Source organism: Natator depressus, chromosome 20 (genome assembly GCF_965152275.1).
Source record: "Natator depressus isolate rNatDep1 chromosome 20, rNatDep2.hap1, whole genome shotgun sequence".
NCBI classification, from domain to species: domain Eukaryota; kingdom Metazoa; phylum Chordata; order Testudines; family Cheloniidae; genus Natator; species Natator depressus.
Genome location: NC_134253.1, coordinates 23,034,948 through 23,048,036, shown reverse-complemented (window position 1 = coordinate 23,048,036; position 13,089 = coordinate 23,034,948). Strand labels below are relative to the sequence as shown.

Here is a 13,089-nt window from a genome sequence, read left to right as displayed (position 1 = left end):
GATTATATAACTATTGTACTTACATTTCAGTGGATAGTGCATAGAGCAGTATAAACCAGTCACTGTATGAAATTGTAGAGTGTACTGACTTCGCTAGGGCTTTTATGTAGCCTGTTGTAAAACTAGGCAAATATCTAGATGAGTTGATGTACTCACCGGAAGACCCCTGTGTACCCCCAGGGGTATGCATACCTCGGGTTGAGATCCACTGCTTTTGACAGACAGAGTCTGGGTTTCAGAGTAGCAGCCGTGTTAGTCTGTATCCGCAAAAAGAACAGGAGGACTTGTGGCACCTTAGAGACTAACCAATTTATTTGAGCATACGCTTTCACGAGCTACAGCTCACTTCATCGGATGCATAAAGTGGAAAGTACAGTGAGGAGATTTTATATACACACAGACCATGAAAAAATATACATTGTAAGGAGAGTGATCACTTAAGATGAGCTATTACCAGCAGGAGAGTGGGGTGGGGGGAGAGAAAACCTTTTGAAGTGATAATCAAGGTGGGCCATTTCCAGCACATTTCCAGGAGTTAACAAGAACGTCTGAGGAACAGTGGGGGGGGTGGGGGGGGAATAAACAAGGGGAAATAGTTTCACTTAGTATAATGACTCAACCACTCCCAGTCTCTATTCAAGCCTAAGTTAATTGTATCCAATTTGCAAATTAATTCCAATTCCGCAGTCTCTCTTTGGAGTCTGTTTTCGAAGTTTTTTTATTGAAGGATACTCACTTTGAGATCAGAAATCGAGTGACCAGAGAGATTGAAGAGTTCTCTGACTTGTTTTTGAATGTTATAATTCTTGACGTCTGATTTGTGTCCATTTATTCTTTTACGTAGAGACTGTCCAGTTTGCCCAATGTACATGGCAGAGGGGCATTGGGTTATTAATAGGAATAGATGAATCGGTGACAGTGGGGATAAATAGATATTGTCTCTCTCTCTCCATACTCCACTCCCCACCCTGAGGATACAATCTGGATACAGCCCTTTAGCCCAGGTAAAGGGTTAGATCCCAGCTGTGTGGGTGTGAAGGGCCAGGCACCCCAATGTTCTGTCTACACTGCGTTGTAAATCCAGAGCTCAGACTCAGGTCTGAGCCCAACCACCCCCTACCATCCACTCACAAATCTGTCTGCAAGCCCTGCCCCCTCCCCTGCAAAATGTGGCGAAGAGTGACCCCTAGTGGTCACTTCGGGCAAACAGGTGGCCGCCCTGCAGGGATTTCAATGGAGAAGGTGGGAGGAGGAGATAGGGTTGGAAGCACTGCTCTGAATTTGCTGTGGGGACGGGGAGGTTAGTGGATGGAGACTGCTCTGGGCTCAGTGCAGAAGCTGACCCACCCAGGGCATCTCACTGTAGATACCAGCTCCCCGGCCTGCCCCCTCCCACGATCTCCCCGTGACAGCAAACCCACTTGTTGCTTCTACTGCTCAGATCGCTGGCTGCGTCTCTGCTTCTTGTCACCCCCTCCGGCTGTGCTTGATGGGAACTGATTTGCCTTACGAGGGGCACACACGCCACAAAGAACGGCCACCCACCCTTCTTATGGCAGAAACAGGGAGTCGCTTCTATTAAGTCTGCCGACGACTTCCTAGCTGATCTTTGGGAAATCGCTCCCTTGCTCCGTGCCTCAGTTTCCCCACCTGTGAAACAGGGATCATACTGACCTGCCTGCCACATGGTGCATGTGTGTGAAAGAGACAGCAAGAGCATACTGCCCAGTTCTACGGAGAAGATAAGATGTCTACTACTGCTGCAAGCAGAGGAGCTTTTCCTTTAGCTCAGGGGACCAAAGTCTTTGGGAGCAGAGCAGAGCGACTAGCCCCGGCTCCCCAAGCTGTGTGCACACAGGAACGAAGTGTGACTTTTTTTCCCCAGTAGGTGCTTTTAAAAGGGGCCTGTCTCCTCTGCCAGCACTTACCCTGCTCACCAGAGAAGCTCTCTCTGATGCCCCTGGAGGAGAGGGGCACCCTTCCCTTGTAGCTTCTCCCTGGGGTGCGGGAGGGGGAAGCTCCCAGGCCTGCTCCACCCCAGCCCCCACATGGGCTCCCTTGCTCTGTGGTTTGGTGTTGTCAGTTGCAAAAGAGGAAGCTGTCGCTCTCAGGCATCGGTTTCCCAGACACGAGGAGGAGGCGGAGGCAGCCGAAGCCGTCAGCAGCCGGCCAGCAAGGACGCTCTGTCGGGGAGATGGAGCTGTGGAAGCAGTGTGCCAACTGGCTGATCCAGTGCCGGGTGCTGCCCCCCAACCACCGGGTGACCTGGCCCAGCTCCCAGGTGTGCGAACTGGCTCAGGCCCTGCGCGACGGCGTCCTACTCTGCCAGCTTCTCAACAACCTAATGCCCCACGCCGTCAACCTGCGGGAGATCAACCTGCGGCCCCAGATGTCCCAGGTGGGTGAGCGGGAGAACCGGGGGAGGAATGGGGCCGGGCAGCCTCCAGCCTCCCGGCAGCTAAGGTGTTAATCTGGGAGCTGAGCCGGAGGCTTATGGGATCCAGCTGGCCGTGAAGCGGTTAATGTCCATGGGGTGGGGAGTTAATGGCATCAAGCTGGTAACTAAGGGGTAAACGTCAAAGGGGGAGGCAAGGCTTATGGGGGCTCACTGGCAGCTAAGGGGTTAATATCCACCCCCTCAAAAAGGGGAGGAGGGATTGAGACCCAGTTGACAGTTAAAGGGTTAACATCCAAGAGGAGGGGGAGTTCATGGAGTCCAGCTGATAGCTAAGGGGTTAACACTGTGTGTGTGTTTGAGAGAGAGATGGAGCAGGGTTATGAGACCCGTTTGTCAAGCAAGGGGTTAACAGTAGTGTGTGTGTCTGGGGGTGGGGAGTTGCTGGGACAGCTGGCAGCTAAATGGTTAACAGCAGGGTGGTGGGTGGTTATGGGCCCCAGTTGACAGCTAAGAGGTTAACACGGAACTGGGGAGTCTTACATGCTTCCTCACCTGGCAGCTAAGGGGTTAACAGGAAGGTGGGTGGTGTGGGAGGAGGGTGCTTACAGGCATTGCTGTCTTTGGGGATGGGGAGGAAATGGGATCCAGTGGGGGGGAAGCAGACACCAGCAACGAACCCTTCAGCAGCTAAGGGGTTAACAGCAGGGCTGGCTGGGTGCGGGTGGGGGCTGAGATGGGCCCTGGGGTGAACCAGGCCCTGATGCCCTGGCACATGGGAATGCAGCCCCCTGGAGCAGGGCCAGGGCACTGGGGCAGCTCCCCTGGGTCAGGGCACAGGCAGGAGGGTGAATGATGGTGGGGTGGGGGCTGGCAAGCCCTGTTGAGCGGGGTTGGAGTCCTAGCTGCAAAGCCTTGGCGGGAGATGCGAGCAGGCCCTGGCTCTGTAGAGGACCGACAGTCACAGGAGGGGACTGGGGAACGGATACCCAGCTGTGGAGCTGTGCCTGGAATTGGAGAGTGCCAGGCTCAGTGGGCCCTGAGCTGGGGCAACGGGTAGGCCCTCAGTTTTGGGGCTTGGTGTGAGGGGAATTTACGACAGGACTGGGGAGCCCTGACTCCTGGATCCTATCCCCAGCTCTGGGAGGGGTGTGGGGTCAAGTGGGTGAGAGCAGGGACGAATGAGAGTCAGGACTCCTGGGTTCCATCCATGGCTCTGGGAAGGGAGTGGGGTCTAGTAGTTAGATCAGGGGAGGCTGGAAGTCAAGTTCCTGGGTTCCTTTCCCAGCTCTGTCATGGTCCCGCTATTAGAGAAACAAGGCGGGTGAGGGAATATTGGACCAACTTTTACAACAACAATTGTCCTGCTACGAAAGATGCCAGTACAAATGGGGGGAGGGAGAGCTCAGTGGTTTGAGCTTTGGCCTGCTAAACCCAGGGTTGTGAGTTCAATCCTTGAGGGGGCCATTTAGGGATCAGGGGCAAAAATGGGGGATTGGTCCTGCTTTGAGCAGGGGGTTGGACTAGATGACCTCCTGAGGTCCCTTCCAATCCTGATATTCTATGAAATGGACCTTCAAGTTACGTCTACACTTAAGTTTTCCCAGGATAGCTATACCAGCCATGCCCTCCTAGTGTGGACACTAAGGCCTGGTTTGTATTGGAATAGCTGCACCGGCAAACCCTCCTAGTATAAAGACAACGAGGAGCCCGGTGGCACCTTAAAGACTAACGGATAGTTATTAGAGACGCAGCTTGTGGCAAACGAGTGCTTCCATCGTACAACAAAATAAATGATACCGGCACATACACGTCTAGGCCACAGTAACTGCAGTTCTAGCAGAGTTTTTGCTGGTAAGGGGATGTCACGTCCCTAAGCAACATTATTACACTGGCAACGTTTTTAATGTAGACCTGTCCTCAGAGGGCTTTCGCTGGAATTGCTGATTTTGGTTCTCCGGCCCTCTTCTCCTGGTATAGCCGCATCCCTACAAACTAGAGCTTAGCTAGGGCGGTAAAAACCCACATCCCTAACTGATGCAGCTAGGCTGGCGTTACTTTTAAGTAACCAGGCCCAAGCATGTGAGATCTGGAAATCGTGGCCAGGAGGTGAATTAAGCCTCCATGAAATCTGATCTAGGCTCAAAGGAGGGTCAGAAGGGATGGAAAATCCGGAATTGGGTGTATTGAGATAAGGCAAAAGTTGGGCTTGGTTTCCACCCCTGACACATGCTCTGGGGTGAGGGGGCACTGATCGGTGCTGGCGGTGGTCTGGGTTCAGGATAGCAGGGCAGAATGGGCCAGCGTTTCTCTCAGTGGTAAGACAGTGACTGTCTGGAAATGAGTCCTCGGGTGTCTCAATCATTCCCATGTGATTGCGCGGAGAGACAAAAGAAGCAAATCGCTCTCAGTCTCTTACTCCTCAGAGACTCGAGGAAAAAGGGAGGCTAGGGCAGGCTCTGACTTACCCTGGTGTAAATCCAGCATGTCAAGGCACTTACTCCAGATTTACACCAGATCAAAAGGAAATGTGGGGGGTTGTGTTAGGTGAGCCCTTGTCTTTGTGAACTGAGGTCTTCCTCCGGGCGCCATATCTAGTGTGACAATCATCTTGGAATCCTGCTTGGCAAGAAAGGCCTTGTGTCGTGCGTGGGAATAGGGGAGTCTCCCTTTAAATGATCTGTGAGTCCTCGAGTGACGCTCACTGTGTTCTGTGTTTGAGAAGCTGCCAGAAACCAGTCAGAGCAGGAGCGTGTGTGTGGCCAACCCTGGCATGATTGTGTGTTGCTGAGTCCCAATTGCAGTGTTTACTAACTGGGTTCTATGTGGTGTTGGGACTCAGGACTCCTGGGTTCTAGTCCCAGCTCTGGGAGGAAGCAGAACTGGGTATCAGGACTCCTGGGTTCTGGGAGGGAAGCAGGGTCAGAGCAGGCTGGCTGGGAGCTCTCCTGAGTTCTCTCTATTCCCAGCACAGGGAGGGAAGTGCGGGTGAGTGGCGCAAGGGGTGGGGCGGCTGGGACTTTTATGTTCCATTTCGGAGCCTGCCACTGCTTCTGTCTGTGAAGCTGCTTCCCCTCCTGGCCCTCCGTTTCCCTATTTGCACAAATGGCAGATGACGACGCGGAACTTCTTTGGAAAGGCGTTATGCGGCAGTGCCATCTCAGGTTTCAGGGCTGACCGCTGACCAGGGTCAGCAAGAACTACCCGCTCCCTGGCTCTAGTGAACAGGATACCAGATTGGGAGTCAGGACGCCTGGGTTCCACCAACACACTTGGGTGACCGGTCTCTCTCTGTACCGCAGTTTGCTCCCTCTGGGGATGAGAATAAAACTCTCTGAGACTTGCGGATAGGGAGTGCTTTGCGGTCACATCATTAGATGCAGCATATGGGCTTCCCTTGCTTCTGAAGCAACTTATCGGAACAGGAATTTTCCCCTGGGTCAAATTGGCAGGGATGTTGGTGGTTTTATGCCTTTCTGGCGGATCACCTGGGCGTGTCTCACCTGCTCTGCCATCACAGGGGCCTCAGTTTCTCCAGGTCTCTGTGTGTGGTACAAAGCAGTTTAGTCTCTTGAGGGCTGAAGTGCTTTGGTCTAAGTACAGTCACTGGGCTCAGTATAGGGGTGTCTGGGTGGGATATAGTGGCCTGTACTCCACAGGAGAGCAGACTAGGTGATCTAATGGTCCCGTCTAACCTTAAACTCTATGAGACTGTGGAACTAGCTGGCACTGGGCTCAAGGGAGTGCTGGTCGATAAGAGTTTGGCAGACCATATATTCCCTGCCTATCACCCAATAGGACTTGGGTCCTGAATAATAATCATCCCTAGCTCTCCCTTTTCATTGGTAGATCTCAATGGAGGTTAAGCACCAACATCCCTATTTTACAGGTGGGGAAACTGAGGCACAGAGCTGCCCGAGGTCACCCAGCTGCAGATCTGAGACTAGAATGCAGGTCTGTTGAGTCCCAGTCTAGTGCTCTGCCCACTAGGCTCTACTGCCTCTAAGAACTGGCCCCAACAAGATGTAAACTTGGCCTGGTGTTTAAAAACAACATCCCCATTGAATGGGGAAAATGCTGTAAACAGCTCCTGTGGTGTTTAGATAGTCAAATCCCCGGTGAGGTTGCCTGTTACGGGACTGTTCCTAGGGTGACCACAGACTGAACAATGGAGCCAGAATGCCCCAGGCAGGCTCTCCCAAGAAGAGGAGCTTTAAGGAAGCTGCCAAGCGAATTATCTTGGTTGACACACCTGTCACGGTCATTGAACTGAATGCCCCAGAGCTCAAAGCGACAGCGGCTTGAACTGAAGAGCCAGGCTTCCCTAGCTGCCTCTCAAAATCCCCCTCCCCCAGCGGTTTTAACGCTCCCTCACTTCCCGTCCTGGACTGTTGTGTGCTGTGGCTCTGCCACTGTTAAGCAGCTGCTGCATCCCACTCCAGAGGTGGTTGCATTTCAGTGGTGGGTGGGTGAGCCCTGTGCTCTGGGGCTGTAACAAGCACAAGCTTCTCTGTGGATAGGGGCTTCAGGGAGATCCGTAATGTGCACTCAGTGCTGGGTTATACTGTGATTTAGCCAGGTCTTGTTGGTCCTTGGATGGGAAACCCAGAGTGCTGTTGCGGGCGGGTTGCTACCTGACTCCAGGACGGACCCCAATGCATCGTCACCGGGGTGCTGCACTTTGGGAGACCATCCAGAGCATCCCTGGTGGTCGGAACAACCTAGGACTCAGCTGTGATGACTGTAAATAGGATTCTCTACGGAGGCTGCTGGACACAAACCAACCCTATGGTTCTCTCTTGGCCCCTGGTGTCACTTAATCCTGGTGTCACCGCTCTGCTGTGGAACGCCCTGCTGGCTAGCTCTCACCTGTTCTGAGGCTCTCACCACTTCTATATTTCGGAGGTGCCTGTCACTGGGGGATTTAGGTCACTAAAGAGCCCAGGACAATTTGCTCAAGGGTGTGAACCCTGGTGCTCTACCCGATTTCTAATCTCAGTCATTCCATTCTGCCTCTCTAAATTATCCCCCTTGCTGTTTTAATTCTCCTTCACTTTCTGTCCCAGGCAGTATTGTGCGTTTCAGCTGTGCAGTTGTTAAGCAGCTGTTGCATCCCACTCCAGAGATAGCTGCATTTCAGTATTGGGTGAGCGATCCCTTGCGCGGTGTTGCCGCGTACCATTGATCAGCTGCCACATCCCACCTCAGAGGCAGCTGCATTTCAGTGCTGGGTGAGCAATCAATGTGTACCATTGCAATTCAGCTATTAAGCAGCTGCTGCATCCCACCCCGGAACTGGCTGCATTTCAACACTGGCTGAGTGATCCCTTGCACAGTGTTGCTGTGTCCCACACCAGAGGTGGCTGCATTTCAGTGCAGGGTGAGCAATGCCTGCTCAGCATCACCATATGCCGTTGATCACCTGCCATGTCCTACCTCAGAGGTGGCTGCATTTTAGTGGTGGCAAAGTGATCCTTGTCTAGTTTGTAAAGTGCTCTGAGGTCTCACGGGATGGATGATGCGCTGTGTAAATTAGAGGTGGACTTGAACTTCAGTGCAGTCCATGAACCGATATTCAGAGGGCGTTTGGATCCAACCCTAGGCGTGCTAGCTGCTCCATTGGTGAGTGAACACAGGCTTGGTTGAGAGTCTCTAGCCCCTTGGTTGCAGGGGAAGATGGGTGAGGGGGCGGCCAATCGGAGCTTTCCCAGGAGACATGAAACGTACCAGCCTCCCTGCACGTGTGTGTGACTCGGGCAGATGCTGAGAGAGCAAAGCTGTTTGTTTCGCTGAAACTCTTCATTCTGCTGGGCTTGCACTCAAGTTCCTTCCTCAGTTCCGCTTGCGGGAGCTGCTCGCTCTCGCTGCTTCTCCCCAGAGCTGCTTTCCACGCTGCTCCCAACTTGCTGTGGTGCGATTTTCAAAAGCGCCTACATGACTTAGGTGCCTAAAGTCCCATTTTCAGAAGTAAATTGGGGTCCCAGGAGCCTAAGTGTCATTGAAAGTCAATGGGATTTTGGCACCTAAATAGAGCTGGGGCCTTTGCAGCAACCGGCACATTGGGGCCCTGATCTCAGTCAGGGTCTGTGCAGCACCTGGCACAATGGGGCCCTGATCTTGGTCGGGGTCTGGACAGCGCCTGGCACAACGGGGCCCTGATCTCAGTCAGGGTCTGTGCAGCTCCCGGCACAACGGGGCCCTGATCTCGGTCAGAGTCTGTGCAGCGCCCGGCACAATGGGGCCCTGATCTCGGTCAGAGTCTGTGCAGCGCCCGGCACAATGGGGCCCTGATCTTGGTCGGGGTCTGGGCAGCGCCCGGCACAACGGGGCCCTGATCTCAGTCAGGGTCTGTGCAGCTCCCGGCACAACGGGGCCCTGATCTCGGTCAGAGTCTGTGCAGCGCCTGGCACAACGGGGCCCTGATCTCGGTCAGAGTCTGTGCAGCGCCCGGCACAACGGGGCCCTGATCTTGGTCGGGGTCTGTGCAGCGCCTGGCATAATGGGGGCCTTGATTTCAATCAGGGTCTGTGCAGCATCCAGCACAATGGGGGACCCCAATCTAGGTTGGGGCCTCCGGCTGCTACCGTAATACACATAATATCCAGAATTGTAATAATTATTGGTGGTCACATTGTGAAAGGAGATTAAACTTCAGGGTTTGAGATGATCTCTGAGACCAGGAGACCTAACGTGAGGGGCAGATTATTCCCCATTTGCTACTGCAGGGTAAACCTGGTCTGTGCAGGAGACAGAACCTCCTTGTCCCAGCCGGTGGAACTATCTGCCACAAGAACTAGGGACCATTCCCAAACCTCCCCCCCTTCCTCTGCACCATCTGGCACTGACCACTGTCCGAGAAAAGATCCTGGGCTGCAAGGACCTCGGGTCCGATCCTGTCCAGCAATCCCTGTGTTCCTAGTAATCTAATCTGGTTCTCGTCCCCTGCCGCACTGAATCAGAGCAACGGTCTAGCTAGCCTGGTGTGCGACCCACTGCCATATTATTATTATGTATTAGGTGCATTATGGTATTGCCTAGGAGCCCCACTCATGGATCAAGACCCCATGGTGCTAGGCGCTGCCCATGAACACAGAACAAAAAGACGGTCCCTGCCCCAACCAGATCTGGCCAATGGCCCATCTACTCCAGCATCCCGTCTCGTGGTGCGGTGGGTCACAGCGCAGGGATCATTGCGCCATGACATAGGGTCCAGGGAATGCACCGAAATAGTTTAAGTCCTTCCTGGAGGGATGCGCCCGATGAGCAGTGATGGGGAACCGCCCCTCGGCCACTGGACCCCTCCCTGGTGGAGTCCCACAGAAATCCATTCTTCCGCTGGTCCCAGTCAACATATCCATGTGGGCACGAGGTGAGCCCGGTCAGACAACATGGACTTAAGTACCAGCAATAAGCAGATGTTGCCTATCCATCACCATGCACCGCCCACCCCCATGTGGCCCAGGGACGGGACGAGGTCAGCGCGTGGCTGAAGAGACGCTGAACCTGAGCAAGACAGAGGAGACGCTGGAGGACAGAGGGAAGCCCGCTGAGGAGAGTGCAGCTGGCTGGCTGGGGGACTCCATCCCATCCTGCTGGACAAAGACCTGGCCTCAGTGACTCAGGCCTTCGTCACTGAACTACAGCCATGTGATAGATCTGGCTGAAGCCTTCAGTGCGTGGGAAACTCCAGCTCATACAGTACTCTGCAGCACGCCTCCCGCAAACCCATCACCCTGCCTGTTGCTCTCAGCACCAGCTCCCGTTGGATAGAGAGTCAAGTTCAAGGGCTCGGTCTTTCTCGTCAAGTTTCTTGCTGGCCTGGGCCCAGCCTAAAGCTCCGGGACGGGGCCTGTGGTCAACATTCCTGCTGCTCAGGCCCCAGACAGAGCCTCCTTGTCCCAGCCGGTGGAACTACCTGCCACAAGAACTAGGGACCATTCCAAACCTCCCCTCCTCCTCTTCCAAGCACCAGACACACTTCTCCGATCAGCCTTCTCCAGTACAAACCCAGTGCGATGCAGGCAAATACAACAGACCCCAGATAGTGCTTCACTGCAGAGATAGCCCGGCTGATTGGCGCCTGGCTTGGCTTAGCCCGGGCAGGAGCAGCCCAGCCCGACCCCAGTTACTGGTCCACTAGAAGCCGCTGCTCGAACGGCTGCAGGCACATGCCTGTGGATCTCAGTGCAGCATTAAGCTCTGATCCTTGTGGGAGAACTTCTCTGCCCTTGTGGGAAGGGTGGGAAGGCGTTGGAGAACTAGAGTGGTTTTAACCTGCATCCACACTGCAAAGTGCAAGTGGCACCCGGCTCTAACCCGCTGGGCCAGCTGGGCGGGGTTTGTGTGTGGATGGAACCAGAAGGGGAATTGCGGGGCCATGCTGCAAAGGCTAACTCTGCAGTGAAGACCTGCTCTTCACCTGGGAACTCGCCTTGCGCTTTGATTCCCTTTGGGGAGCATGCTCAGAGCCCTGCGGGGGCGTGGAGACCTCAGAGCTCTGGGGTTTCTGAAAGGGCAGCTACAGACAGAGCCGGTGGTTTCCAGCTAGCACAAGGCCCCCAAGCCACAGAGGAGCTTGTCTCCAGAGCAGCCGCACAGAGAGGAGATGGGTCTCTGCAGCCCAGACTCAGCCTGGCTAAGGTCAGACCTCGCGAGTAGAGCGGGGGGCTCTGCACTGAGCCCCTGAATCACTAATAGCGAGGGAGGCAGCATCGTGGCGCTGGTGGGAGTTGGCCCTGCGGCAACTCCGTTAGCATCCTGCATCGGGGCTGCTCATAGCCCACTGGCCGTCCCAGTGGGGCAGCTGGGGGCCCCGGGGGCTTGATTCTTGGTGATGCTAAGGGACCTTTAGGCTGCTCCAGGAGTGTACACCCGCCCTGAGCATCCCCTCCACCCACGTGGGGGCCTCCCCACCTGATGGATCTGGTGGAAGGGGCAGGCTCTGCTCCCACAGAGGGTGGAGCAGTGGCACGGCTAGAGTGCACCGCGCTGCAGCTGTTCTTTGCTTCCCAGGGGCCACTGAGTTAGAGCAGCCCTGAGGCTGCTCTAACTTGGACCAGAAGCCGGGCAGGGCCCAGAATACGAGGAGCACAAAGGGTGGTTTAAAGGCCCCCCCCCACCATTTCTGCCCAAAGCAGGGGAATGGGGTAACTGAGAATCAAGCGCGAGGGGTGGGGTCTAAGCCGGTGTAACTGACACCAATGATGTAATGGACACCGATGAGCCGCCCGCTCAGACTCGGTCTGGATTCACTTGCTGCTAAGCGTGTGCTCCACGCAGCACAGCATCCAGTGGGTAGGTCTGATATGGGACATCCCCAGCCCAGGCTGTGCAGACGCAGCCAGAGGAAAACGCCAGCCCTGTTGCGCTCATTGGTTGCTCTCTGCGGTAGCCAATTTCCCCCGTGGGGGGTCGGGGGAGGAGGAAGCCGTTCTGATGGCTCTGCAGAGCTTCCTGTTTCCGGCCCAGCCCTCCCTAGTCGTAAAGAGATGTGGCTGGTGGAAGGGAGCATGACCTCTCGGTGGATCTTGCACCACCCAACCGGGCATCGCCAGTCCCGGTGCAGCCTCACCAGACCCCCATGCGGCCTCGCTTTGTCAGGCCCCAGGCGGCAGCCCCAGCCCCAGCATGGCATTGCCAGTCCCCTTGCAGCATTACCGGCCTGGCTGTGACGTTGCCATGTCCCACGCAACGTCGCCAGCCTCACGTCTACCAAAAAAATACAGTGCAGCCCCATCCAAAAAAAAAAAATAAATTGTGAGATTGGCTTTAAAATCATGAGATTTTTAAATAACAACAAAAGTGGGGGGTCTCTTTATGTGACTTTTAGTGGTTGTGCCCTTTAGGTTTCAGAGTTTCAAGCTTCAGATTGTGAGGTCTTTGGGGGAAGGGACTGTGTTTTCATTCTGTGTACGTACAGCACCCAGCACAATGGAGTCCTGGGTGATAGCTACGTAAGCTACCTAGCTGGCCCCCATCACTGTCAGATCTGAGCACCTCCCAGTCTTTAATGTAGTCATCCCAACATCCCATGAGACAGGGCATTGCTATTATACATATGATACAGATGGGGAAACTGAGGCGCAGAGAGATGGAGTGACCTGCCCATGGTCACCCAGGGAATCTGGAGCGAAGCTAAGAATTGACTCTGGGTCTCCAAAATTGTACGTTAATGCCTTTACCCCTGGATGATCCTTCCTGTCTGGGATACAGGTAATCTGGTGTTTACCGAATTCAGGTTTGCTCCTTCTCCCCTTGAACTATCCCACGGCCGTGACTTTCCCAGGCTACACTCTCTCTTGGCTTCTCTGTCCATTAGTGCTCTGTTGAGTTTGGTGGAGTCAAACCAGAGATGAGTTTTGACCCATTGGGCTGGATTCTTGCTTATGCTAAGATCCTTCCGATTGCTCTGGCCCCTGAGAACCCTTCCAGTGCAGGGAGCCTCCAGCCCCTAGTGCAGGAGGTGGATTGGACTGTGTGCTTCACTGTGGCTATTCCTACTCTCCAGGGCCCGAAGGGGTCGGATTGAGAGCATGGCTGGAGTACACTGAACTGTGTGTATTTTCCACCCCTCCCTCCCGGCCCTGAGCCCATAGCGGGTGGATGAGGGGTATGGCTGGCGTGCACTGCTCTGTGACTATTCCTGTTCCCCTTGGGTTCACAGGGCGAAGAGCATGAGTTAGAGCAGCCCAGAG

At 54.6% G+C, this 13,089-nt stretch overlaps 1 protein-coding gene across 3 annotated transcripts in view; it reads left to right on the top strand.

Annotated features, from left to right (window-relative positions):
* The first annotated feature begins 2,045 nt into the window (after positions 1–2,045).
* Positions 2,046–13,089, top strand: part of VAV1 (vav guanine nucleotide exchange factor 1) — a 58,263-nt gene continuing 47,219 nt past the window's right edge. The window contains exon 1 of one of the 3 annotated variants that reach the window (XM_074935731.1): positions 2,046–2,398. In XM_074935731.1, the coding sequence (XP_074791832.1) occupies positions 2,195–2,398 (204 nt within the window). In that variant the 5' untranslated portion in view covers positions 2,046–2,194. The remainder of the gene's footprint in view (positions 2,399–13,089) is intronic. The other 2 variants (XM_074935730.1, XM_074935729.1) reach the window with 2 other exon arrangements.